Below are 27,650 nucleotides of genomic sequence, written 5' to 3'. Positions count from 1 at the left end.
CCTATTGCTCAAACAACCATGAAAAGGTAGGGTCTCTCTCCCTCAGTTATGCTCATCAACAACAAGATCAACAACTAATGCTAGCCAGAGCAAGATGAGCTAAAATCTAACAAAGGAACATTAGATAAACCCTCTCAAACTTTTTCAGCTAGTTGGCTGTCAAAATTGCACTGATAAACTATGGGGTATTGTAGCCCCTTGTCCTTCTCCAGCTTGCCTGCCAATGCATGCTTGTCCCAACCAAGCACCCAAGCTACCTGGCTAAAGTTGGCTAGCTAGCTACTTCCAGACACAAAAGAGAACACCTCACTCTGACCATTTTACTCGTCATAGCAGAGCTGGTTAGGCTGTTTACATGTTATCTAGAGCGTTCTTGACTAACTGTTACTTTTTTTTTGCCTATGTTTACTGACACCGGTCATATTCAGCAAGTGTTGCACGTTCGTAAATTCAGCTGTTGTTCTGCGCTCTGGCACACTCAGACCAGAGTGCTCTGAAATCGGAGTAGATAGCCAGAGTGAATTTGCGAACGAAAGAGATATGCTAACTGTATAACAGTCGTTCAAGTTCTTGGTAGCTAACCAAATGACACCTGCATCTCTAGCTGTGTATAGCCACCGAAAAACGATGCGGGGGAAAAGTCAGTCACTCACCCACTCCTCCAATGGCATGACATCCTCCTAGCTAGCTAGTGTAGCTGTCTAGCTAACGTTAGGCGCCGTGTTTTTTTTAGCTTGCTACATATTGTGTTTTACAAAAAGTGCACTCTCCTACATGAGTGCGCTGGTATTATGGTTGCTGTCCTTTCAGAATCACGGACCTGTCACACACTGAAGGCTATAGGTTCGCCACTGAGCAAACATGTCGATAACAGATATAAAGGCTGTTAAGATATTCATGTTTCAAGAAAGGAGTGTATATATTTGGCCTGGCGAGGCGGTTTTATGGGCTGATTGAATGGAAGCTGATAATGAGTTTTTTACTCCGCTGGTCTCGAAGAAATTACGAGTCCTCACTGTCTGAGACTGAGTTAAGACCGAGTACAAATGTATCCGACACTGAGACAAGACCGAGACACTCAATATGTGGTCTCGAGTACTACAACACTGCCATTAGTGGGAATGAGTCTTGTTATTATGGCCTTCTGTTGTTGAAGAGCAGAGTGAATACAGTTAATGCTTTGAGGCTATAATACTGGTAAATGGACAGAAGAAAAAACATGGCGGCAGAAACTCCTGTATGCAGTAACCCCCGCCTTCATAATAAAATAAAACAAGAAAAAAATATTAGGGACCATCTCAGTCACAGGTTAACCATTAATGTAGTATTTTTCTTGTGAAAAAAAAAAAAAAAAACTTTGTGCCAAATGAGTAAATACCGCAAAATAGTCCACTTCTACCTCTATTTACAGTATTTTATCATCTTAATACCTATCTATATCTTCCAAATATGTAAAAACATAAGCTAGATCTTCCTGCACACTCAAGAGGCTACCATATGTGGTTAGGGTCGAGAGAAGTTGTCTGGAGTTCCTTCCCACACCAGTATCTGACGGAATGTCCAGGATTGGAATAGAGGGGCTGCCATTTTGTAAGGAGTGGCCAGGATGGCTGGGATGGATGTCAGGCTTCTCGTCGCCTAAGAAGACAAGTTGGTTTTCTGGACTTTTTTGATTTCCTTAAGAAAGAAAGAAGGTTTGAGGATGACATTTTGGAGATTCTGAAATTCAACACTGACAAAGATCTATTAAGGATTTAGCAATACACATAATATGACTCATTGGTTTTCACCAAGCTAAATGGTGCATATGGTCCAGTCCATCATACCCAGCTCTATGTCGATACCAACTGACCTCAATAAGAGCGTCTTTCAACTTCCCATAGGCATCGTCAAGACTATCATTGACAATGACAACGTCAAATATTCCAGGATCCTTGCCTGAAAGATAGGGGAAACAGTTTTAGACAACTTTTCAACATTTCATTTACACTGCTCAAAAAAATAAAGGGAACACTTAAACAACACAATGTAACTCCAAGTCAATCACACTTCTGTGAAATCAAACTGTCCACTTAGGAAGCAACACTGATTGACAATAAATTTCACATGCTGTTGTGCAAATGGAATAGACAACAGGTGGAAATTATAGGCAATTAGCAAGACACCCCCAATAAAGGACTGGTTTTGCAGGTGGTGACCACAGGCCACTTCTCAGTTCCTATGCTTCCTGGCTGATGTTTTGGTCACTTTTGAATGCTGGCGGTGCTTTCACTCTAGTGGTAGCATGAGACGGAGTCTAACCCACACAAGTGGCTCAGGTAGTGCAGCTCATCCAGGATGGCACATCAATGCGAGCTGTAACAAGAAGGTTTGCTGTGTCTGTCAGCGTAGTGTCATGAGCATGGAGACGCTACCAGGAGACAGGCCAGTACATCAGGAGACGTGGAGGAGGCCGTAGGAGGGCAACAACCCAGCAGCAGGACTGCTACCTCCGCCTTTGTGCAAGGAGGAGCAGGAGGAGCACTGCCAGAGCCCTGCAAAATGACCTCCAGCAGGCCACAAATGTGCATGTGTCTGCTCAAACGGTCAGAAACAGACTCCATGAGGGTGGTATGAGGGCCTGACGTCCACAGGTGGGGGTTGTGCTTACAGCCCAACACCGTGCAAGACGTTTGGCATTTGCCAGAGAACGCCAAGATTGGCAAATTCGCCACTGGCACCCTGTGCTCTTCACAGATGAAAGCAGGTTCACACTGAGCACGTGACAGGCGTGACAGAGTCTGGAGACGCCGTGGAGAACGTTCTGCTGCCTGCAACATCCTCCAGCATGACCGGTTTGGCGGTGGGTCAGTCATGGTGTGGGGTGGCATTTCTTTGGGGGGCCGCACAGCCCTCCATGTGCTCGCCAGAGGTAGCCTGACTGCCATTAGGTACCGAGATGAGATCCTCAGACCCCTTGTGAGACCATATGCTGGTGCGGTTGGCCCTGGGTTCCTCCTAATGCAAGACAATGCTAGACCTCATGTGGCTGGAGTGTGTCAGCAGTTCCTGCAAGAGGAAGGCATTGATGCTATGGACTGGCCCGCCCGTTCCCCAGACCTGAATCCAATTGAGCACATCTGGGACATCATGTCTCGCTCCATCCACCAATGCCACGTTGCACCACAGACTGTCCAGGAGTTGGCGGATGCTTTAGTCCAGGTCTGGGAGGAGATCCCTCAGGAGACCATCCGTCACCTCATCAGGAGCATGCCCAGGCGTTGTAGGGAGGTCATACAGGCACGTGGAGGCCACACACACTACTGAGCCTCATTTAGACTTGTTTTAAGGACATTACATCAAAGTTGGTTCAGCCTGTAGTGTGGTTTTCCACTTTAATTTTGAGGGTGACTCCAAATCCAGACCTCCATGGGTTGATAAATTTGATTTCCATTGATAATTTTTGTGTGATTTTGTTGTCAGCACATTCAACTATGTAAAGAAAAAAGTATTTAATAAGATTATTTCATTCATTCAGATCTAGGATGTGTTATTTTAGTGTTCCCTTAATTTTTTTGAGCAGTGTATAAACATACAACTCTGTTTTAGCCCAAAGTCTCTCCAGAATCAGACTCACTTATCACCATGTCCACCTGAGCAGCATGCAAACGTTTCTGGAGGCTCTCCTCTGACTCAGTCTTTCTGTCTCTTAAACGTTTCTCCTAAAATTACAAATGACAGAAGAAGATTAATGAAGTCATGGGTGTTTAGCTTTGGATCACAATCCCAGACTGATAGAAGAGTTAATATAGGTTTATAACCATATTACACGTTTATAAACAATAACATTCAATATGGTATATCAAGTCTTTCAAAGTAAAACGTGACAAAAGTGGCCCTGGTAAACAGTTTTATAATGCTGCCTGTCTCTCACCAGGATGTTCATGGACGGAGGTTGGATGAAGACGTAGATGGGGTTGAGGTCTGTCGTCTTGACCGCCCTCACGCCCTGCATGTCGATGTCCAGGACGCAGATCAGGTTCTTGTCCTTGACGGCCTGCACGGAGGCCTTGCTCGTCCCGTACATGTTTCCTGAAAACACTGCGCTCTCAATGAACTCCCCTTTGTCGATGCTGGCCTGCATATACTCCCTTGTAACATAATGATAATCTGAAACACAACAAAACAGTTTCATGTTAAAAGGTTGGTTGTTGAAAACAATAGGACACAGGGGACAGCATAGGTGGTTAAAGCTAATTAAAGAGATGTAGCAGGAGGATTTGTAGCAAGATTGTCTATCTTGGGAGTTTAAAAACCCTACCTACCTTTACCATTCTCTTCACCAGGACGAGGGCTCCTTGTTGTATCTGAGGGATGAGAGCACACAATTGGATATCTTATTTCTGTAACTGACACCTCCCTGACATTATACACAGTTAACATGGGACTGGAGCAGAGGACACTTACGTGAGACGCTGAAGCCAAAGATGCCCTCGTACTCCTTGAGCAGCTTTTTGAGCAGCGTGCTCTTCCCAGCCCCCGACGGGCCACTCAGCACCACTGGCCTAGGTCCTGCCATAGCTGGGGGAGAGGAGGAGAGAAGAAGAAAACACACACACAGTCTGGAATTCCTCACTGCACAGGGTGTGGTGGTTAACCAGATGGAAAGATCATTTTATACAAATGGTTGCAACTGGTGTCATGAGGAGAAACAGCTAGGCCTTTATTTTACTCACATGAAACTGGTACAATCTCAAGTAGCCTATATTGAAATAGATCTGACAGTTAGTGTAGTATAGGCTGATACTACCACACTGATCTTGTGAGCTTACATAAATGGTTCACCTGTAGTACAAGGCTAGGTGTAATATACCTGGTCTAAAGAATACACAATAGGTCTAAGGGATGAATATGAAATGGATATGACGAACCAAGTATTCCACAAAACATGGAACAAACAGATTAATTGCCTTTTGAAAAAAGAAATTCAGAAGGTGATTCTGTAGTAAACGTCCTATGCAATCAGAACATGTTCCAACAAGACTAGTAGGACCAACACAGCTAGAGTGGTTATTAAGTCCCATTAGGCCGTTACCACGGCACCACCATGGAACAATCTACTAATTGGAGAGCCTAAAATTACCCTGCTGCTTCTGATTGCAAGGCATAAGTGCTTTCAGTACACTGTCTGCAATTACTTCTTACCAGCAAATACATTTAAAAAGACTAAATCAGTATGATCCTAGGCTAAATGTTTACTTGTTTCTTATGATGTAGCCTAGGCTATTTTTGTACTGTGTTGTCCAATTCAGACATGCTCAGCAAATGTTATACTAATAGGTCTAGACCTAAACTGAAACTAGTACAATCTGAAAGAGGAACAGCCACATACCGTGGATTTATTTTATTTTAAATTTAGCTTGTGTACTACAAACCATCAGCCGAGTCAACACAGCCAGGTCAACTATAGAGATAATGACAGTGATAATAGTAATGATAAGACTATTTTGAAATTAGTTAAAACAAGTCAATAAAACAGCTTTACAGTCATATTTCTTCTGCCCTAGCCTATAAACCTATCCTATTACATAATTATCTTTAGTTGTTAGCCATATAGGCTAGATCATATATATAGGCTAAAGTCCCTCTTCCTCCTTACCTTCAGTCACTTTCAGTAGATGTGTGAGTGAGGGAGAGCAGCAGGATGTGAGCGGACTGGATTGGCAAGTGAATGAGCAGCACTATTATATACTGGAGCCGGGTGTGTCAGTCTATGTGGTGTGTGTGGGAGCAGACTGAGCACTGTACAAACATAGGGAACTAAATCGCTGCTCCCTCCAATCACCTCTCAGTAAGTTACACGGTAGCCTAAACCCTGTCCAGCAGCTCGTGACATAGCCTAGATAATGCCTGCTTCTTTCAGTTGTCTCTAGGCTATGGAAATGATAAACTAATCATGCAAAACACAAAATACAGTCAGGTGAGAAATGATCTATCGTACAACAGTCTACTTCATTATTATTAAACACTGCAAACACATCTAGACCTAAAAAGCCTTTTTCATAAATGACAAATGCCTCTTCATTCCACAAAATAGCATTGCACCTTCAACGACCATGTCATTTATACATTGCTAGGCTATACTGTTTTAAGCTACTTACTGAAAAGTCATGTATCAGTGGGTTTGGGTAGATGTCCAAAAATAAGACACTCCATGCGGATGATGTGACATACTTTACTTAAGTGCTGCCTCCTCCGTATAAATCTATAGATGCTAATTTAAAGGAACTAGAGTTGTCTGCAGAAAAAGGAGTTTGTTATAGTAGCCATGTAGCCTATGATTCCATATGAGCTAATTTCCATTCATTTTTTTATTATCTCGTGTAATAGGCTAATCAGACCTGAGCTCATCCCCTGCAAAAAAGATTTGCTACATGCACTGAGGTTTTTCCTGACAGCTGCTGGTGACAGAGGCATTCATTCTCCACCGCCTCTTGAATGTTTAAACCACAAACCAATTCACAGCTCCTTTCCATGTCAGAATCAGTCATGGAGTTGACGCTGGGATGCAGAGGGTCAGACTGTTGTCACAAAAACATGTGAACAGAAAATAGACTATAAGAGTGGTTTAGGCTATATCCAGTCAAATTTCCATTGCCTAATAAGTAACCGCATCTAGCTATGTTTAGATCTAACTTTCTCTTCCTTGCAGTCAGAATACCAGCCAGAAATTTTATAATTCAAGAGAAGGTGACAAGTTAGCCTGTACAGCAAATATTCAAAAAAAATGGGGTCTACAATGACACCATACACAGGCCAAGCCTATAAGATGTCCCTAACATATAAAGGCACCACTTTTCAAACATGACAGAAAAATTGGCTATAGGCTACGTCTACACAGGCAGCCCAATTCTGATATTGTTTCCACTAATTGGTATTTTGCCCAATCACATCAGATCTTTTCACATCAGATATTTTTCAGATCTGATTGGTCAAAAGACAAATGAGTGAAAGAAATATCAGAATTGGGCTGCCTGTGTAAACAGCCTATGTGTTACAGAAAACGAGGAGCATGTGAGCCGACTGCAGGCACGGTATAAAGCTAATTGAATTGGTTACAGGAAACGTTGCTCTGCATGCCATTACAGATTTGGCATTAGGTTTACTTTAGGTTAACCCTTATATATGCTTTCCACTGTTCCACAGCATGTGATCGATCTTTGCCAGACAGTGACCAACCTTTCATCATGTGAATTCAGTTGGCTCCTAATTTCATTAGGCTGCTACTGATTAGTGGGTTTTCTAATCCGCTGCAGCCTGCGATAACAAAGTGCTAAGTCAGGTAAGATACACTACATGACCAAAAGTATGTGGACATCTGCTTGTCAAACATCTCATTTCAAAATCATGGCATTATTGAGTTGGTCCCCCCTTTGCTGCTATAACGGCCTCCACTCTTCTGGGAAGGCTATCCACTAGATGTTGGAACATTGCTGCGTGGACTTGCTTCTATTCAACCACAAGAGCATTAGTGAGGTTGGGCACTGATGTTGGGCGATTAGGCCTGGCTCGTAGTCGGCGTTCCAATTCATCCCAAAAGGTGTTCGATGGGGTTGAGGTCAGGGCTCTGTGTAGGCCAGTCAAGTTCTTCCACACCAATCTCGACAAACCATTTCTGTATGGACCTTGCTTTGTGCACGGGGGCATTGTCATGCTAAAACAGTAAAGGGACTTCCCCAAACTGTTGCCACAAAGTTGGAAGCACAGAATTGTCTAGAATGTCATTGTATGCTGAGTTGGCACTATGCATTCGGGCAGGTAGCGTTCTCCTGGCATCCGCCAAACCCAGATTCTTCCCAGACTGCCAGACGGTGAAGCTTGATTCATCACTCCAGAGAACGCGTTTTCACTGCTCCAGAGTCCAATGGCGGTGAGCTTTACACCACTACAGCCGACGCTTGGCATTGCGCACAGTGATCTTAGGCTTCTGTGTGGCTGCTTAGCCATGGAAACCCATTTCATGAAGCTCCCGACGAAAGGTTTTTGTGCTGACGTTGCTTCCAGAGGCAGTTTGGAACTCAGTAGTCAGTGTTGCAACCGAGGACAGACGATTTTTACGCGCTACAGCACTCGGCGGTCCCGTTCTGTGAGCTTGTGTGGCCTACCACTTCGCAGCTAAGCAATTGTTGCTCCTAGACGTTTCCACTTCACAATAACAGCACTTACAGTTGACGGGGGCAGCTCTAGCAGGGCATACATTTTACAAACTGACTTGTTGGAAAGGTGGCATCCTATGACAGTGCCACATTGAAAGTCACTGAGCTCTTCAGTAAGGCAATTCTACTGCCAATGTTTGTCTATGGAGATTGCATGGCTTTGTGCTCGATTTTATACACCAATCAGCAACAGGTGTGGCTGAAATAGCCAAATCCACAAATGTAAAGGGGTGTCCACATACTTTTGTATATATAGTGTATGTATAGCCTACACACGTGGAACCTAAGGGAGGATATGTTTAACTTTAATCTAAACCAGGGATGGGCAATTGGCGGCCCACGGGCCCCCTTTTGTAGGCCCGCAGATCAATTTGCAAAGACAAAAAGCAAAAAATTTATGTTGAGAGTTAGAAAAGTAGAATACACAAGGTACAATTTCGAAATGTGGTATTTCAGCAGTTTTTCTTTTGATATATCGTTCACTGACAGTCACTCAATTAGCCCATGTCAAAAACTAACATTTTTAGATTGGTAAATTAGCCTTGCGGACAGTTTACGGCCCCAAAAATGCTAGGGACACCTCTGAATGCATGTGTGGGTATGGATGTGGGTACACATACAATCAAGCCACTACGGCCCCCCATGATGAGTTCAGATTTTTGGTGGCCCCCACCCCCATCAAAGTTGCCTATCCCCGATTCTAAACCATATTGCATGAGAAGGTTCTTACCTAAAAAGGTCTTCCATCCCTATTCTATGCGGTTAAAATGAGGCCAAAAAAATGTCCCCCATTCAACAGTAAGTAGACAAAAGCTGCCAAAACAGGTCCAATCTGTACTAAAAATCAGTTTTCCTTTTCTCCCCATATTGTCCCCTATAATAAACTCATAGCTTTCTAGAAACATCCAAGTTGATAAGATTTCAAGCCATAATAGAGCAATGTACCACTTATGTTATAGCCTAAATCTAGCAGGTTAGCTGTGTGGGAGGGGATAGATGATGATGATTATGTAAACAAGACATTTCAACTTCAACATAAATGGACAGAGAATTAGACAGCTGGGTCATTCCTACTATGCGGCAGGGGCGGTGTGTTCAATAGGGCGATATGGGCGACGCACTGCCAAACGGGAAAAGGAAGGGATTTTTTTTCTAATCAATTATATCACGGCAACAGTAGTTATCAGTGTTGTAATCTAGACGTCTGATCTGCCACAGTGCCACACTGCCACTAAATGTCCAATCAGGCTAAAGTCGTGCTTCAAATGCCCCCCTCTTTTGGGGGCGATTTCAGTCAGGTTGAAAATCGCCCAGAAGTCTGTCATAGACTCCCATGTAAAATCTATTTTTTTCAAATTTCAGAGCTTTCAATACAATCTCTATGGGTGTCTGAGGGCTTGCACTTACGCGCTTTCGTCATACGTAACATAACCATGAACGTAACTAAGAAAAGAGCGGGTAGCAGCGTCTCTGTTGCGACCTGCAGTGTGTGTGACGTTTGGTGTGGCGTTATCTTATGTTTTTAATCTTATGTTTTTAATTTGTACACTTAGTGGCGTTATTTTATGTTTTTAATTTGTACACTTAGTTTACAAACATTCTGCCAACCATGGATTTCCAGTGGTGGGGTCACGGTGTTGGACTGATCTTGTTGATCGTGTACATACCCGCTACGAACGGACTAAATAATGAAAACGCTGCTGGCAGCGGAATCCAATACAGCAGGGAGTTTTTACTACAATGCAACTCAAATACGAACGCGATGGATATCACAATGGCCCATCTAATACCTGATTGTCTGCGAGTGGATTACAAACCCAAATGCAAACGTGGAAAACGCGGGGGGAATCAGACAACGACTTTAAAAAAATTAAGAACAAACTTCCCTTACCCACCACCTTGCTGATTAATGCCCAGTCACTGAGGGGGAAAGCGGATGAGTTGTCAGCGAATCTGCGCTTCCAACACGAATATCGGGAGGCCTGTTTGCTGGCATTTACTGAGACTTGGCTGGATGACAGAGTCCCGGACAGAGAAGTGGAGCCGGCCGGCTTCACCCTGGTCAGAGCGGACCGCGATCTGACAGTCACAGGGAAACTTCACGGCGGGGCGTCTGCCTGCTTGTCAGCGACCAGTGGTGTAAATCGATCCTGGTAAGAGAGCGACTCTGTACCCCCGACATTGAACTGCTTTCTGTGTCACTGCGACCTTACTATCTGCCCCGTGAGTTCCCCCAATTGTTTGTTACCGTTGTGTACATTCAACCAAAAGCTAATATAACAAAGGCATCAGAGATTATTTATAATCTGTCACAGAAACTGGAATCCATCTCCCCCCGCGCACCCAAATTTATTTTAGGGGATTTTAACAACTGTACCTTGCACAAAGTCTTGCGCACATACCATCAGTATGTGAAATGTCACACTAGGAAAAATAGGACTCTTGATTTGTGCTATGGGACAATACCAAAGGCGTTCTCTGCCACCACCAGACCTCCTCTGGGGACATCAGACCACAATGTGGTCTACCTCAGGCCAATTTACTGTCGCCTCCTGGAGAGGGAGAAACCCACAGTTAAAACTGTCCAGATCTGGAATGACAACAGTATCACTTGGGGTGTTTTGACTGTACAATGTGGGAGATATTTGAGGACAGCAGCTCTGATCTGGATGAACTCAGAGGTTATTTCAGACTATGTAAACTTCTGTGTTGAGTCAGTTGTGCCTACTAAGACCTGTAAAATCTTCCCTAACAACAAGCCTTGGGTATCAAAACATCTAAAATCACTACTTGATAGGAAGAAGGCAGTTTATGCTGGGGGTGATAGACAGGCTTTAAGAGATGTACAACGTGAGATAAAAAGACAGATACTGGTGGACAAGTTTTGCGGAGTGTTTGAGTTAGCTTTGCGAGGCAAAGATGAAACTGAGGGCTCCACCAACCCTGGTAAGCCAACACTTTTGAGATCAGTCAATAAATGCTTCTGGTATTGACTTATATGCTGCCCCTGTCTTCATGTTGTTGCTGGACATATCTTTTTTTAAATGTGTGTAGGTCACCTAAATCATCAGAAAAATTGCCCCCCCTGAGAATTTTTTCAGGAGCCGCCACTGCTATGCGGTGCCTATTGGAGCTCATCATTTTTGGGGAAAAGAATATATTTTTTGTTGTTTTATTCTATCAGAAAAAGGACATGTTTGACTTACAGAATAACATGTTGGTCAAGCTCAGGCACTTTAAAAAATGTTGGGGTGTATTTTCCAACCTGTTAGGTGCATAATCCTAACAGGGTGGAAATTTGGAGCCTAAATTAGCCATAGCTCTGTGAGTGAGCAAGATTGAGCTAGCATAATGGTGAACATTTTTAAAGGATTTTAACTTCTCTATCAAACATCATTGGTTTATTTTCTCTATAATTTAGCCTAACAGTGTGGAAATGTATGACTGGGACATACAGACTAACATGAAACAGGGAAAAATAGATAAAACAGTGTTTATATTTATTTAGCTTTGCACCATTGTTTTCCCACCAAAGAAGTTATGACAGTTCCTGAATGTGGTGTCATTGTAGGAAGGGGTTGTTTTCTTAAATAGAGAATTACAACAAATTAACAGGGTGGAAAGTGATATCAGAAAATCTTAAATACAATTATAATAAATACAACAATTATGAAAAAAACGCTATTGATGAAAGACAATTTAACTAGGACTATAAAAGAATTAATAATAATAATATTATTATTATGATTATTATTATAAAATAATTAAGAAAGATTGAATATTTTATGGCTTATTTTTCTCGTGGAATTTGATGAATAACACCCGGGGTCATGGCAAAACGCCTACATCCACTGAAGAAGAAAAAAGTGTTAAAAATTCATAACATTTCCTCTCAAGATCCATATTTTTGTGTTTTTAAGGTGAAGGACACCTGACCTTATATTTAAAGCCTTTTGGTATCCACATTTTACAGTAAATAAGTGATATTTCCTGGGTACAGAATAATGCCTTGAACACGGATTGACCAATGCTTATGACCTGTGTGACAGACTGGTTCGCTTCAGGTGATGATAAATAAAAACAGCAGGGCTATTGAGAAATATTTAATAGACTAGCGGTCAAAATAATATATGATCATCCTACCTGAGAAGAGCCTGGATAAATACCTCGTATACATCTACAATGACTGCGGTTGAAGATCTCAATAATGTCTCCAAGGCGTCTTTTCCGTACTTAGTATACCTTAGTGGTCTTCTCCCTTTTCTGTCTACATTCCGCGTGAGAGCCATTACATAGATTTGTTTCGACGTCATCATCACGATCCAAATAAACGAGAGTACATCGTTCATATAACAGTGTGTATACCTCAGTGGAGTACATTCAAAGTGAAAAGGCGGTGGTATTTCCGCGCGCGATACACAGACCGTTTGAAAATCTACAACCAAACCAATGCAAAAAGCAAATATATAATATAATTACAGTCGAATTGCTTCATGAGTATTTTACAGTGGTTGTAGATTCAGCATTACGAACTGTGCGTAATGAACGCCCCCAACTAAAGAGCTATTTGCTTGCAGATGATCAGCGCACAAACGCGCGAGACAGAACGGTTAGCAACGGTGTGGTTTTCGTTCTGAGTTTTTCAACGTTTTAATCAAGCTAACTTCGTTTATTCAAAACACGGAAAAGGTTACTCTCCATGCTTCGAACCATCGCTTGTTATATCATCTAAGTGCTAGCTATCTCTTCGTAAACGGACGTGGGAGAGAAAAACCAGAAGGAAACTCCCCGGATGGACATCATTAGTCGAGAGGGCCTAACGTGTAAACAACGCTTTCATCGTCTTTATCCAACGCTAAAATAATGTTTGGTGCCTCGAGATCTGGGGGTGTAAGGGGAGGGCAAGACCAATTCAACTGGGATGACGTGAAAGGCGATAAACACAGGGAAAACTACCTCGGTAAGTGGAGTAAAATGGGCATCCATCCATGACCTTTGTCTGTCTACTGTAGTAGCTAACGATTCGCTTCTTTGCGAATACATAGCAGGGCGACTAGCCAACTGATAATTCGGTCCAACGTTTTTCTAGTAAGTAATTAGCTAGCTACTTTCTAGATGAAACTAGATACAGTAGGTAGCTACTTAGCAAGTTATAAGAATCGACAATGAAGCTAGCTAACGTTACCGTAAGATCGCAATACGTTGTTAGCCGGGAAACATTTCTTCACGAGTGCCACGTTCTTACCTTTTCCCTTAGTGTAGTCAGTCCCTCATTAACGTTGCATTGCTTGTCAACAACTCAGATTTTCTGCCTTGAATGTACTTTGTACCTTGAATGTTTTTTTTTTTTACCTAGCTAGCTATGTTGGAATGGTGAATTTGAGATTAAGATAAAACCAAGTGCACACAATTGACTATGCTAACCAAGGAGAGCGGCCACGCACACTCGATTGCAGCTGGTCAGGGAATGCAATTATGCTACGTAGCTAGTCTGCGTACAGATATGGCTTACATTTACATTTACATTTTAGTCATTTAGCAGACGCTCTTAACCAGAGCGATTTACAGGAGCAATGTGACTTACTTGGCTTGCTATGTGATATACATGAAGGAGCCATTATAGTTGAATTGACTAATTTAAAATATTGTACAATTTGAGATTTTATCAACATTTTATCCAAATTAATACACTGGTCACGAACGATAACTATCAATGATTTTACACTGTGCAGCCAGCAGGAGAGGGGTGTATTCAACACTGCAACGTTTGCATCGTTGCAAACTCTTTGATTTTAGATATCAACCTGGAGAAGAATAGTTATGGCAATCACTTCTTTATGTAACTTTATTACTTAGCCATGTCTCTGATTTGGGCATGCATGCATTTGGAGTATATTTACATCCCTGCTATTGTTTCATCCCCAGGGAACTCTCTTATGGCACCAGTGGGGCGATGGCAGAAAGGCAAAGATCTGACTTGGTATGCCAAAGACAAAAAAGGCGGTGTTAAACCTATGTCAAGAGAAGAGGAGCTTGCTGCTGTGAAGGCAGCAGAGCAAGAGGCACTCCTGGCTGCCCTGTAAGTGGAACATCACACAGGAACAACTACCTTACAGAAATATTAGTGTAAAATGTCAAACTAAAATGTCTTATTCTTTATTTTCAGAGGCCACAAGAATATAAAGAGACAACCAACTGGCCTGACCAAAGAGGTGCTTTTTTGCCTTCATAGTGTTTTTGAGACACATTTATATTATGTGCTTTTTGTTTACACAAGTCTTAGTATTGTTTGGATTATAATCATGTCTTAATTTTATAGTATCGCAACTGCATTAGACCAGGGAAGATAACATTTAATTTAGTTTCAATATCATTTATTTAGATTTTTTTAGCAGTTGTTACAAAGTGATTTACCGTAACTAGCCTAGATCCCCAAAAAGCAAGGAGAAGCCATTTCTAATTATATTTGATCATACATCTTAAGGATGAATACAGGATTGCTTTTGTAATGCTGATTCCAATGTGCCCAACAGGACCTTGCAGATGTGTGCAGGAGGGAGGATACGGAAGCTGAGGACAGAGATGTGGACCGAGTCTCTGGCCTTGGAAGCTCCGGGTAACTGACTCTGAACTGTTTGCAAAAGTGGTTGTTGCTCAAATTCTGTTTTAAAGCTGGGTTGATACTGTAGGAGACTTCTCATCAAGAAGGGATGAAAGGTTTTTGAGTTGTTTGTGTATCCTCATTTTAATTTTTTGTCATTTAGTAGACACTCATCCAGAGAAACTTACAGGAGCAATTAGGGTTGAGTGCCTTGCTCAAGGGTACATCGGCATATTTTTCACCTAGTTTGCTTGTGGATTCGAACCCACAATCTTTTGATTACTGGCCCAACTTTCTAACCATTAGGCTACCTGCCGCCCTCTGGAAACCTCAGTTTAGAGATTTTTTCCCATGCCTTCTAAGCATTCTCTCAGGTCTCTCTTCACTCTTGTTTAGACTTTTGTAGCAGCGTAGATGAGTCCATGGCAGAGTATCCCCTTGAAATTCAAGTGGAAAAAACAGTGCTTCCCATAATGGATCGGAGTGTAGTAGTTGAGTAACTATGAGTATGTTTTCTGTTACCAGTGCAACGTCACGGAAAATGGTGTTCTCCCAACAGGAGAAGGAAGCTGCCAAAATCGGCTTGTCAGTCTTTACAGTAAGTTTATTTTCATGCTCTCTGGGTGTTAATCCATTTGTATTAGCTACATATTTTTAAAACATGATTGATACCACTTGGGAATTGATTCTGTAATAGTCATGTTAGATGTTACATGATTATGGTCATAATGGAGAGCATTGTTTTCACAGCACCATAAAACAGAAGGGAAGTCTGGAAACCAGGAAGCCTCTGCCAGAAAAACATCTGAGAACACAGAGAAACAGGATGTGGATCAAAGGTAATGTGTTATTCATCACATATTGTGTTGACAAACGATTCTCTGAGGTAAATTTCTTCCGATTACTGGCAAAAATATATATATATATACTCAAAAGACTTGTCCGTTATACTTTCTCGTCATAGACATGAGAGCAGCAAAAAGAAGAAGGAAAAGAAGAGCAAAAAAGAGAAGAAAAAGAAGAAGAAAAGGCAGAGAAGAGACTCTTCCTCCGATTCGGACGATGACAAAAGGTTAACGTGTTGTTTGTCCCCGTTAGATCTGCAGGTCACTTGTATGTCATGTTATCTTTGCCTTTCCTTTTTTAAACTGATAAAATCACAAGAAAACCGAACACCAATGTCCCAATAACGTTACAAGGCTTATTGGCTTTAGCACTAGAGGGTGCTAAATCACTGTTGAAGAGCTGGTTTTTGGTTCCATCTCAAAAGCTGAGTTTTTGCCAAACTGCTAATGTTCCGTCAACCATTAGACTTTGTATGCTTGGTCGAAATATTGAACAGGTTGTACCCTTACTAGGGATGTGTCAGTTAATGTGTCCAGCTGCCTTATTCTGTGGTAATACAGGACTGATTAAAAAAGGAGGATTGGGATGTTTAGCAACAGGAAGAGAGTCTTATAAATGTAAAACAAGGTGTAGGGTTGATTTTGAACTGAGTGAATGCATCATCCAGGCCATGTCATGCTTATCTTGTTTGGGGGCGGGCCTTATTTATTATTCTCCTATGGAACCCAGATAGTTATCATCCTTTATAGATGAGGCAATGGTTTGTATCATAACATTCAGTGTATCCCTGATTTATCTTCCTCAGCCAGCTGTCACATCAGCTTACTTCGACCCCCGCCTATTAGTCCCAATCATTGATTGTTTGTGTGTGTGTTTCTTTACTCCTCAGGCGCAGAAAGGACCACCATCATCATAATCCATCATGCCTCAGTCAGACTGGAGCCAGACACCATGACAGCCATTCAAGGGGGGGACCAAAGGGTGAGCGCCACCCCCCATCCTCCCAACGACGCCAGCAGAGGCATGACACACACTCCTCCGACAGGGGGTCCCCTGTCCCCCGTCACCGTGCCAGCTACAAGGCAGCCCATGCTGCTCCGACACAAAGCCACAGGCGGCGCCATGACACAGACTCTGACGACTAATGTCCCCCCCCCCACTCAATCAGAGACACGCCGAGGGAGAGGAGCGCTCTAGTCCACAGCAGAGCAGCTTGACTGGTCTATGGACTGTCCTCATGTACCTCTGGACTGGACTCAAGGGCTGTGGTTGAGAACAGTAGGTCAATCTGTAGGCTACTCCTTAAACCACCAGCAGGCTTGTGGCCTTGTTTGAACTGACCAGTTTTTTATTTGTGTTGAATTTTGAATTGTTAAATTTGTTTCTATTGGTATTTTATTTTTCTGAACCAGCACAAATGTATTTTATGATCTAAGTCTAGCTACCAAAATTGAAGGACACTTCATGCAATTGAATCAGGGACTACCGAAAGCAAGTTAAGTGCATGTGTTCTTGGTGCTGAAAATAAGTTAGTCAATACAAACTATTGGTGTCCAAGACATTAATTCCGGTGTCACACTTGCCCATACCACCAGTAAAAAAATTAATAATAAATGTGCGCCAACACCTAAATGTTATTGAGTCTTCTCCTCTTTGGTTTGTCAGTCTCGAGTGGTGCAGTGGTCTAAGGCACTGCATCTCAGTGCTAGAGGTGTCACTACAGACAATGCTTAGATTCCAGGGAGTCCCATAGGGTGGCTCACAATTGGCCCGGTGTAGGCCGTCATTGTAAATAAGAATTTGTTCTTAACTGACTTGCCTGGTTAAATAAAAAATCTGTTAAATCCACACGCCGATGCTCCCTGAGGCTTGTGGTCTATAACACTTCTCTCCATCCCACTGTGCCTCTCACAGTATTCAGCAGCTTTGCTCCTTTTCTTTCCTCCATCAAGCCAGATCTCCTTTTCTGTTCTAGGTTCAGTTCCCTGGCTGTGGTAAGATACCATTGGAATGCACTCCAGTGGTCATAATGGAGTTTAGCATTGCATTTGCCTTGAATCAGTTCTGAAAGGGGACATTCTGCTGCCTGGCACCTAGTGGTCCACTAAAAAGAGCAAGGCATTCACAAAGGAGAGTGCAAAAAAAAAACAGGCTGGTCCTTTATATGGCAGAGCACCACACAAACCAGGCTGATGGGACAAAGCCACACTGTAAGGGACGTGAGACTCCTGCCCCCTCCTTCCACAATCACCATACTCTGCTGCCATGTTTTATAGGCTTTGCTGCGTTAACCATGGCAGCCTAATCAACCTGAAATAACGTCCTAGATTGCTCCCCAATTATTGCCACCCCCCATCTCTGGCGCCTGGTGCAGACCCAACGTAACAGACTGACAGAGACCGGCCCAGTTATAGCCATTTGTCACTTATTCAACATCAGCTTTGGGTGATTAGTTGGCTGCAATCACCTTGGACCAACCCACTCCCTTAGTCCCAGGTCATGGGGTGAGAGTTGTTAGGTGTGATTGAGGATTTGGGACAAGAGAAGGGAGGAGGCTGTGTGACACCAAAGCACAGGCAATGTCCATTTTTAGATTAGGATGAGGTGTCATTTTGAATTCAAACTGTCATAATGGGGAGAGATCTAGGCTTGATTTAACTCCTACGCATGGGGCAGAGTGGGTTTCTAACCTGGAAGTTATTAATAGTAAATATGTAAGTGGTAAAATATACAATATTTGCTTTGTGCCAGTTGGCAGATTCATTCAGTATATGTTGCCTTCCTTGCTGTTGACCGATAATGTTCACTGTACCTTCCGCCCTCTGAGTACAAAGAGGATAGAGGTTGGTGCAATGTCAGCATGATCAAATCCAATAACTAATTCAGTTAAAGAGAATTACATGAAAAACAACAGAACATGTAAACATTCTCTAATCACTTTAATTAGTGCTTTTCTCACAAAAAAATTAAAGCTGAAATAACTTTACAGCAAAAACAAATTGACAAAGTTCTGCTAAAGAGATTAACAATGTTTCAACAAAAGGTTCAGGCAATCAGTTATCAATCAAGATACGTTTATTTTTTTCCCAACGCCTTGCTTTAAAAGAAAGACTAAGAAGTGTCCATAGCACTCTGGTGGAATAACACCCAGAACCTTTTGATAAGAAGCTCAAAGGTTTGTAATGGAACAGCATGTTTCTTTGACATGAGGACAAAAGCATCCCCTCAGAACTTAGCCAAGGACAACATGAGCTACAAAGGAGAGAAGAAAATACTAGCGCCCACTAAGTAAAAAATACGGAGTTCATACAGATCTCATATTGCCACTGACATTAATACATGCCTCGTTCCAAAACTATTAATATACTTTTATCATTCTCAAAAAAATGGGACAAAAACAAGGTCTTCAGGTCATGATGATGGAGGAAAATGCAGGACATCAGAATTTAGAATACAACTGCTTTTGTCATACCAGTGCATCATATAGCATATACCTTGAGTGCAGGGGTAAACAACCTGGGGACCGCGGAGGTACTGCAGGGGGTCTGTGATGGGGGTTCAATGTTTTTATGAATATCGCTAGCAACAACAGACTAAACACATTTTGAATGACATACCTACAGCAGAAAAGAGGAGAGTATCTTCTTTCTAATGATGTAAACTTTATTTCTCAACTCCTAATATCGAGCAAATTACACTCACTGGAGTATCGGACATAGGCTTTGAAAAATAGGCTACCAGCGTGGCAAGTGCTACTGGCTGCTGGTAAGTTTTCCTGATTTGGACATACATTTTTGCCAAAACATGGATAACCAGCTAAACAGCTGCGCTTAGAGAAAGTGTTTGCGGTTTCCTTTCTAGCTAATAGGCTATGTTAGAGTTTACACTTCCTCTTCCAATTATAATGTGGGGAGGTCAAACTAATGAAAAACTATTTACCAAATCTATTCATTTTTAAATGTTTTGATTACTTCTCCTTGACATTATCATTCACCTGATAAGACATTAGGAAAATATGTTTTGGCTAACATATGATGGGAGTCCCTGGGTCACCAGTTTGCCTGGGAGGGGGTCCCTGGCCAAGAAAAGGTTGATGACCCCTGAGTTACAAGGTTGTTGTGGTTTAAGTCATTGTGATGCTGATGTTGAGGACATCAAGGTATCCCAACCCTTGAGCACCTGCAGCTGACAAGAGGAGTAATGACATAATGCTTATGCAGACAAACATTAACAATCAATTAGCTAGTCCCGCAGACAATCAATGTGTGTTTGAGATATTAGATTCTGCACAGAACATGTGATTATTATAGCAAATGGATAGGCAGGAACTCTGCCTCTCCAGGCATTGTGAAAATCTGTTGATTTGTGCAGAATCTGTGTATGTTGAACGTGCACTTGTTGCTTGTCCAACATACAGACCACATCATGCACTTTTTTTGCTATTAAATTCAGGCTCACTGCGACAAAGGCAGTACACATGATTATTAACCTGAGCCACTGTCATACAAACATAAGTCATAATGCTGTACAGACAGCACCTCTGTCCATCACAAAGCAGGTGAATGATGAGATGCATGGAGGAACATAGTTACTCTGCATGGCAGCCACTTCTCAATGAAAGCCAACATGATCTGACACACAACAAAAGCTGGTAAGTGTTGACAAGAGTTCTCGACTTTGAAGCCCACTAACCTCTGTTTTAGACTTCATCTCAATAATATTCTCTTCAGTGTTTTGCTAAATGGTATTTTGGGGGAGCAGGGTATTGTAGCATTCTGAGCTATTAAACCATCATTGTTGCAAGTAGTACATCTGTATGTATGCATAATTCAGAATTACCCCCCCCCCCGCCCAAGAAACACTCATTTTAAGTACAAATTACCAGCAGACTTATAATGTAAAAAAAAAAAGTCAAACATAGGAATGAGACAAGGGGTCCCATTAATTATTTTTCTTTTTTTGCCTCCCCTTTCTATTTACTAGACACGTATATGCCTGGTCAAGAGGAGGAAATAACCAAGGTGGATTTTTTGTAAGTCTGCAATAAGCTGCCTCATAACCCCCCCAAAACAAGACTATTTACATTAAATAAGAAACCCAGACAGCTTTCCATGATTGTGTTATTATCCCCCCTGGCCCGTATGGTGTATTGTTGTAACTAGAGATGAGAAATGAGTGCAGCTTTCCAGTAGGTACTTTTTGACAAAAGTAGCTGAATTTGCAACATCAGAAGAGTACAAAGCAAAGGTAGAGAGAAGATACAGTGTTACCCTTTTCACACTACTGAGCCGGGCCGAGCTGTACTGCGCCAGCCTGGTAACTAATCTACCACACAGTTGCTAGAACCGTGCTGGAAAGGACAATGTGAAAGAAAATAATCCGAGCCACTGTACGGTTTGGGTCGGCACGATAGTGTGAAAAAGGTATATGTGAGTTGAGGAGGACAGTGGATTATGATGATTAGGCCTATTTCTGGTTTTTTAACTGATTAGACAACCAATCCAGTCCTTCATAGAGACCGTCTCCGCTGGTGGCACAGGTGGCTTGGATGTACCAGTTTCTATGGCGGAGGGAGTGCAGTCCCAGCTTGTCTGTGAGTTCGGCCGCATTCATAGCATTTGGGAGGTCCTGAAAAGAGAAGTTCTCCCATTATGAGACAAAAGCCAGCGAAGACCATCCAAAGTATATAACAGGTGTATTGTCCTTTCTATATTATTAATACAAAAAAAGCAAGTCAAAGGCTTTTTGCTGTCACACAATGGACATTTGAGGTGAAAATGTAGGCCTACCTGTTTGTTAGCGAATACTAATAAGACTGCCTCTCGTAGTTCGTCCTCTGCCAACATTCTCATCAGTTCTTCGCGGGCTTCGTTCACTCGCTCTCTGTCATTGCTGTCCACAACAAAGATGAGACCTGAAAAACATACCAAGAGGAAAAACATGAACATTTTGATTCAACGTCTCTAGTCTGTTGGCCCCCCTTTGACAGGAGTGAAATGACTTGCTGTCAGCACACAACTTACCCTGTGTGTTCTGGAAATAGTGACGCCACAACGGTCGAATTTTGTCTTGACCGCCGACATCCCACACTGTAAAACTTATGTTCTTGTACTCGACTGTCTCAACATTAAAACCTGAGTTGAGGAAAGAAGACATTAATAACCTGCACAATCTATTTGAGGCAACACGTGAACATGTCCGGGAGTAAATTAATTGTGTTGCTTCTAATTATATATATTTTTAATGTAAGTCTTAACGTTACACAAAATATGATATTCATACAAACTGGGCTGACAACATTTAGGCCTACATGCCACCAGTGCTACTACTTACCTATAGTTGGAATGGTAGTTACAATTTCTCCAAGTTTGAGTTTGTACAGGATTGTTGTTTTACCAGCAGCATCGAGACCCACCATGAGGATCCTCATCTCTTTCTTGCCAAATGCTTTAAAGAGGCTAGCAAATAAATTCCCCATAGTGAAAGATGGATTCAACTTTGGCAGAAGGAATACTAGAAGAGAACAAGACGAACACAGTTTTATAACCGTCAGTGTGTAATTGTGCCCTGACAACTATAGAAGGTTAACCCATCTTATAACGAATTATTAGTTGTTTAATATACCTACTATAGAAACTTTCTGACAACTATGTTTGTTTATTAACTAGCAAGATAACGTTGAATAAGAAGCTAGCTAACTAACCATGTTAGCGTCAACTCTTATATAGCTGCTAACTAGCTAGCTAACGTTACACACATCATTTCATAAACTAACCAGTTGGATAAAGGACAATAACAACCATGGTGTAGAAAACTGTCTTGCAGTGAAAGAAGACAAATGGCTATTAAGTTAGCTATATCGAAAGACCACTATAAGTTAGTGCTCTAATAGCTAGCTAGCTAACTGTTTGGCTAGCGGTTTAGCAAGCGGCGCCAAGCTAGCCTAACCAGCCATCTGGCAAGTTTTTTTTCCAGACCTTTTTAACTAGCTAGACCCCAGGAAATGAGACCCTTTTACGTTATACAGTTAAGCAGCTAAACACAATTTATGTGACTATTATCATATTCAAACAACACCATGAGTAAAAATTACAGTTTTCTCCTTACAGTTGTTTTCAATTCTTTCCTCTTTAAGGCGTTTCCTTCCTCAAGATGTCGGGTTATTATTTGGCCACGTCAGAGCTTCCAGAACGACTTCCGTGAAACAGAGCCTTTGGTATATCGCGCCCTATGGACTGGAGGCGAATGGCACTCATTTTCACATTTCATTTGCTAAAACATGAGTTTGCGTGTTGCAGGTGCGTGAGAATAATTATTCGATAATATGAAAATAAAAAAGTCACACACTGCTTTTGCTTATATAATTTTAGTTTGAGGCAGGCCAAAAGCTTGGCAAGAAAGGGTAATCTAAACTTAGGGAAAGACAACATTTTATGGGTTGTGATGGATTGGTATTGAACATTATCTTCAATCAGAAAAATGTTTTACCTGTTGATGTGCCATTCTATAAATATTTAGCTTTCAAGATCATGGGCACCATTTTGAAAACATAAGTCAAATTGATCTCCTCTCTTCCTGTACAGTCTAGTGAAAGCTATTGAAGCATGATCCTACTAGCAAACGCAGTTTTCCTTTTCTTTTAAATCAAATCAAATTGTATTTGTCACAAGCGCTACTGTGTTAAACGTTACTGTGAAATGCTTGATTACGAGCCCTTCCCAATGATGCAGAGTTTAGAAATAATTAAAAAAATAAAATACCAACAAGAGGAATAATATAAAATACACAAACATTTAGCTATATACAGGGAGTATCAGTGCCATATCAATGTGCAAGGTACAAGGTATTTGAGATAGATATGTACATGAAGGCAGGGTAAAGTGACTAGGCATCAGGATATATAATAATAAGAGTAAAATAAAGAACTGAGTAGCAGCAGCAAATGATGAGTGTAAAAGTGTGTGAGTGTGTACGTGTCTATGTGTGTGTGTGCGTATGCGTATGTACAGTACCAGTCAAAAGTTTGGACACACCTACTCATTCCAGGGTTTTTCTTAATTTTTACTAGTTTCTACATTGTAGAATAATAGTGAAGACATCAAAACTATGAAAGAACACATATGGAATCATGTAGTAACCAAAAAAGTGTTAAACAAATCAAAATATATTTTATATTTGAGATTCTTCAAATAGCCACCCTTTGCCTTGATGACAGCTTTGCACACTCTTGGCATTCTCTCAACCAGCTTTTTTAATTTTTTTAATTTTATTTCACCTTTATTTAACCAGGTAAGCCAGTTGAGAACAAGTTCTCATTTACAACTGCGACCTGGCCAAGATAAAGCAAAGCAGTGCGATAAAAACAACAACACAGAGTTACATATGGGGTAAAAAAACATAAAGTCAAAAAATACAACAGAAAATATATATACAGTGTGTGCAAATGTAGCAAGTTATGGAGGTAAGGCAATAAATAGGCTATAGTGCAAAATAATTACAATTAGTATTAACACTGGAATGCTAGATGTGCAAGAGATTATGTGCAAATAGAGATACTGGGGTGCAAAAGAGCAAAATAAATAACAATATGGGGATGAGGTAGTTGGGTGGGCTAATTTCAGATGGGCTGTGTACAGGTGCAGTGATCGGTAAGGTGCTCTGACAACTGATGCTTAAAGTTAGTGAGGGAGATAAGAGTCTCCAGCTTCAGAGATTTTTGCAATTCATTCCAGTCATTGGCAGCAGAGAACTGGAAGGAATGGCGGCCAAAGGAGGTGTTGGCTTTGGGGATGACCAGTGAGATATACCTGCTGGAGCGCAGACTACGGGTGGGGGCTGCTATGGTGACCAATGAGCTAAGATAAGGCAGGGATTTGCCTAGCAGTGATTTATAGATGGCCTGGAGCCAGTGGGTTTGACGACGAACATGTAGTGAGGACCAGCCAACAAGAGCGTACAGGTCAAAGTGGTGGGTAGTGTATGGGGCTTTGGAGACAAAACGGATGGCACTGTGATAGACTACATCCAATTTGCTGAGTAGAGTGTTGGAGGCTATTTTGTAAATGACATCGCCGAAGTCAAGGATCGGTAGGATAGTCAGTTTTACGAGGGCATGTTTGGCAACATGAGTGAAGGAGGCTTTGTTGCGAAATAGGAAGCCGATTCTAGATTTAACTTTGGATTGGAGATTCTTAATGTGAGTCTGGAAGGAGAGTTTACAGTCTAACCAGACACCTAGGTATTTGTAGTTGTCCACATACTCTAGGTCAGACCCGTCGAGAGTAGTGATTCTAGTCGGGTGGGCGGGTGCCAGCAGCGTTCGATTGAAGAGCATGCATTTAGTTTTACTAGTGTTTAAGAGCAGTTGGAGGCTACTGAAGGAGTGTTGTATGGCATTGAAGCTCGTTTGGAGGTTTGTTAACACAGTGTCCAATGAAGGGCCAGATGTATACAAAATGGTGTCGTCTGCGTAGAGGTGGATCTGAGAGTCACCAGCAGCAAGAGCGACATCATTGATATACACAGAGAAAAGAGTCGGCCCAAGAATTGAACCCTGTGGCACCCCCATAGAGACTGCCATAGGTCCAGACAACAGGCCCTCCGATTTGACACATTGAACTCTATCTGAGAAGTAGTTGGTGAACCAGGCGAGGCAGTCATTTGAGAAACCAAGGCTATTTAGTCTGCCAATTAGAATGCGGTGGTTGACAGAGTCGAAAGCCTTGACCAGGTCGATGAAGACGGCTGCACAGTACTGTCTATTATCGATCGCGGTTATAATATCGTTTCATGAGGTAGTAACCTGGAATGCATTTCAAATAACAGGTGTGCCTTCTTAAAAGTTTAATTTGTGGAATTTCTTTCCTTCTTAATGCATTTGAGCCAATCAGTTGTGTTGTGACAAGGTAGGGGGGGTATACAGAAGATAGCCCTATTTGGTAAAAGACCAAGTCCATATTATGGCAAGAACAGCTCAAATAAGCAAAGAGAAACGACAGTCCAGCATTACTTTAAGACATGAAGGTAAGTCAATACGGAAAATGTCAAGAACTTTGAACGTTTCTTCAAGTGCAGTCGCAAAAACCATCAGGCGCTATAATGAAACTGGCTCTCATGAACCACCACAGGAATGGAAGGCCCAGAGTTACCTCTGCTGCAGAGGATAAGTTCATTAGAGTTACCAGCCTCAGAAATTGCAGCCCAAATAAATGCTTCACAGAGTTCAAGTAACAGACACATCTCAACATCAACTGTTCAGAGGGGACTGTGTGAATCAGGCCTTCATGGTCGAATTGCTGCAAAGAAACCACTACTAAAGGACACCAATAAGAAGAAGAGACCTGCTTGGACCAAGAAACACGAGCAATGGACATTAGACCGGTGGAAATTTGTCCTTTGGTCTGGAGTCCAAATTTGAGATTTTTGGTTCAAACCGCCGTGTCTTTGTGAGATGCGGTGTGGGTGAACGGATGATCTCCGCATTTGTATTTCCCACCGTAAAGCATGGAGGAGGTGTTATGGTGTGGGGGTGCTTTGCTGGTGACACTGTCTGTGATTTATTTAGAATTCAAGTCACACTTAACAAGCATGGCTACCACAGCATTCTACAGCGATACGCCATCCCATCTGGTTTGGGCTTAGTGGGATTATCATTTGTTTTTCAACAGGACAATGACCCAAAACACACCTCCAGGCTGTGCAAGGGCTATTTGACCAAGAAGGAGAGTGATGGAGTGCTGCATCAGATGATCTGGCCTCCACAATCCCCTTACCTCAACCCAATTGAGATGGTTTGGGATGAGTCGGACCGCAGAGTGACGGAAAAGCAGCCAACAAGTGCTCAGCATATGTGGGAACTCCTTCAAGACTGTTGGAAAAGCATTCCAGGTGAAGCTGGTTGAGAGAATGCCAAGAGTGTGCAAAGCTGTCATCAAGGCAAAGGGAGGCTATTTGAAGAATCTCAAATATAAAATATATTTTGATTTGTTTAACAATTTGTTGTTTATTACATGATTTAATATGTGTTATTTCATAGTTTTGATCTCTTCACTATTATTCTAAAAAAAATTTAAAAAAAAACTTGAATGAGTAGGTGTGTCCAAACTTTTGACTGGTAATGTAAATGTGTGGGAGTTTTGTGTGGGAGTGTCAATATAGTGTGTGTGAGTGAGTGTGTATATGGTGCGTATACTGGGCCTTCCTCTGACACCGCCTGATATAGAGGTCCTGGATGGCAGGGAGCTCGGCCCCAGTGATTTACTGGGCAGTCCGCACCACCCTCTGTAGCGCTTTGCGGTCAAGGGCGGTGCATTTGCCATACCAAGCGGTGATGCAGCCAGTCAAGATGCTTTCGATGGTGCAGCTGTAGAACTTTTTGACGATCCGAGGGCCCATGCCAAATATTTTCCTGAGGGGGAAGAGGCACTGCCATGCCCTCTTCACGACCGTGCGGGTGTGTGTGGACCATGTTAAGTCCTTAGTGATGTGGACACCAAGGAACTTGAAGAACTCGACCCGCTCCACTACAGCCCCGTCGATGTGGATGGGGGCGTGCTCTCCCCTCTTTCTCCTGTAGTCCACAATCAGCTCCTTGGTCTTACTGACATTGAGGGAGAGATTGTTGTCCTGGCACCAAACTGCTAAGTCTCTGACCTCCTCCCTGTAGGCTGACTCATCGCTGTCGGTGATCAGGCCTACCACCGTCGTGTCGTTAGCAAACTTGAGGATGGTGTTGGAGTTGTGCGTGGCCACGCAAACGTAGGTGAACAGGGAGTACAGGAGGGGACTAAGCACACACCCTTGAGGGGCGCCCGTGTTGAGGGTCAGCGTGGCAGAGGTGTTGTTGCCTACCCTCACCACCTGGGGCTGGCCATCAGGAAGTCCAGGATCCAGTTGCATAGGGAGGGATTCAGTCCCAGGGTCCCTAGCTTGGTGATGAGTTTGGAGGGAACTATGGTGTTGAACGCTGAGCTGTAGTCTATGAACAGCATTCTCACATAGTTATTTCC

General features: G+C 42.3%; 3 protein-coding genes across 7 annotated transcripts; 1 reads left to right on the top strand and 2 right to left on the bottom strand.

Moving 5' to 3' along the window:
• Positions 1–767: 767 nt before the first annotated feature.
• LOC121535359 (guanylate kinase) lies at positions 768–14,111 on the bottom strand. 5 transcript variants are annotated; one of them, XM_041842368.2, is made up of 8 exons: positions 5,639–6,917; positions 4,716–4,741; positions 4,447–4,560; positions 4,305–4,346; positions 3,914–4,149; positions 3,617–3,701; positions 1,853–1,938; positions 768–1,677 (listed from the first exon to the last, which is right to left on the bottom strand). In XM_041842368.2, exons 3-8 carry the CDS (start codon positions 4,556–4,558, stop codon positions 1,639–1,641), a joined length of 600 nt encoding a protein of 199 aa, XP_041698302.1. In that variant the 5' UTR covers positions 4,559–4,560; positions 4,716–4,741; positions 5,639–6,917; the 3' UTR covers positions 768–1,638. The 5 variants fall into 5 exon arrangements, with proteins under 5 accessions (XP_041698302.1, XP_041698300.1, XP_041698299.1 ...); XM_041842366.2 differs by lacking the exons at positions 4,716–4,741; positions 5,639–6,917 and adding an exon at positions 13,441–14,111; XM_041842365.2 differs by lacking the exons at positions 4,716–4,741; positions 5,639–6,917 and adding an exon at positions 12,339–12,617.
• LOC121535358 (multiple myeloma tumor-associated protein 2 homolog) lies at positions 12,762–17,279 on the top strand. The gene is made up of 8 exons (XM_041842363.2): positions 12,762–13,155; positions 14,121–14,274; positions 14,362–14,407; positions 14,729–14,811; positions 15,322–15,394; positions 15,547–15,635; positions 15,761–15,868; positions 16,532–17,279. Exons 1-8 carry the CDS (start codon positions 13,059–13,061, stop codon positions 16,785–16,787), a joined length of 906 nt encoding a protein of 301 aa, XP_041698297.1. The 5' UTR covers positions 12,762–13,058; the 3' UTR covers positions 16,788–17,279.
• A 1,283-nt stretch (positions 17,280–18,562) lies between these two features.
• LOC121535360 (ADP-ribosylation factor 1) lies at positions 18,563–22,852 on the bottom strand. The gene is made up of 5 exons (XM_041842370.2): positions 22,750–22,852; positions 21,976–22,155; positions 21,666–21,776; positions 21,432–21,556; positions 18,563–21,270 (listed from the first exon to the last, which is right to left on the bottom strand). The coding sequence occupies exons 2-5, from the start codon at positions 22,118–22,120 to the stop codon at positions 21,109–21,111; spliced, it is 543 nt and encodes a 180-aa protein (XP_041698304.1). The 5' UTR covers positions 22,121–22,155; positions 22,750–22,852; the 3' UTR covers positions 18,563–21,108.
• Positions 22,853–27,650: the final 4,798 nt, after the last annotated feature.

Source organism: Coregonus clupeaformis, chromosome 21 (assembly GCF_020615455.1).
Source record: "Coregonus clupeaformis isolate EN_2021a chromosome 21, ASM2061545v1, whole genome shotgun sequence".
Taxonomy (NCBI): Eukaryota; Metazoa; Chordata; class Actinopteri; order Salmoniformes; family Salmonidae; genus Coregonus; species Coregonus clupeaformis.
The sequence above is the reverse complement of the archived record's forward strand: the minus strand, read 5'-3'. Positions and strand labels throughout refer to the sequence as shown.

Coding starts and splice junctions, on each gene's coding strand:
- LOC121535360 (XM_041842370.2), bottom strand. CDS start 22,120: ATGGGGAATTTATTTGCTAGCCTCTTTAAAGCATTTGGCAAGAAAGAG. Junction 21,777..21,975: donor AACTACCATTCCAACTATAG/GTAAGTAGTAGC, acceptor TCCTCAACTCAG/GTTTTAATGTTGAGACAGTC. Junction 21,271..21,431: donor TAGTATTCGCTAACAAACAG/GTAGGCCTACAT, acceptor TTCTCTTTTCAG/GACCTCCCAAATGCTATGAA.
- LOC121535359 (XM_041842365.2), bottom strand. CDS start 12,372: ATGTATACGAGGTATTTATCCAGGCTCTTCTCAG. Junction 1,939..3,616: donor TCAGGTGGACATGGTGATAA/GTGAGTCTGATT, acceptor CCTATCTTTCAG/GCAAGGATCCTGGAATATTT. Junction 1,678..1,852: donor TGAAAGACGCTCTTATTGAG/GTCAGTTGGTAT, acceptor TTCTTTCTTAAG/GAAATCAAAAAAGTCCAGAA.
- LOC121535358 (XM_041842363.2), top strand. CDS start 13,059: ATGTTTGGTGCCTCGAGATCTGGGGGTGTAAGGGGAGGGCAAGACCAA. Junction 14,275..14,361: donor GAGGCACTCCTGGCTGCCCT/GTAAGTGGAACA, acceptor CTTTATTTTCAG/AGGCCACAAGAATATAAAGA. Junction 15,869..16,531: donor GATTCGGACGATGACAAAAG/GTTAACGTGTTG, acceptor TTTACTCCTCAG/GCGCAGAAAGGACCACCATC.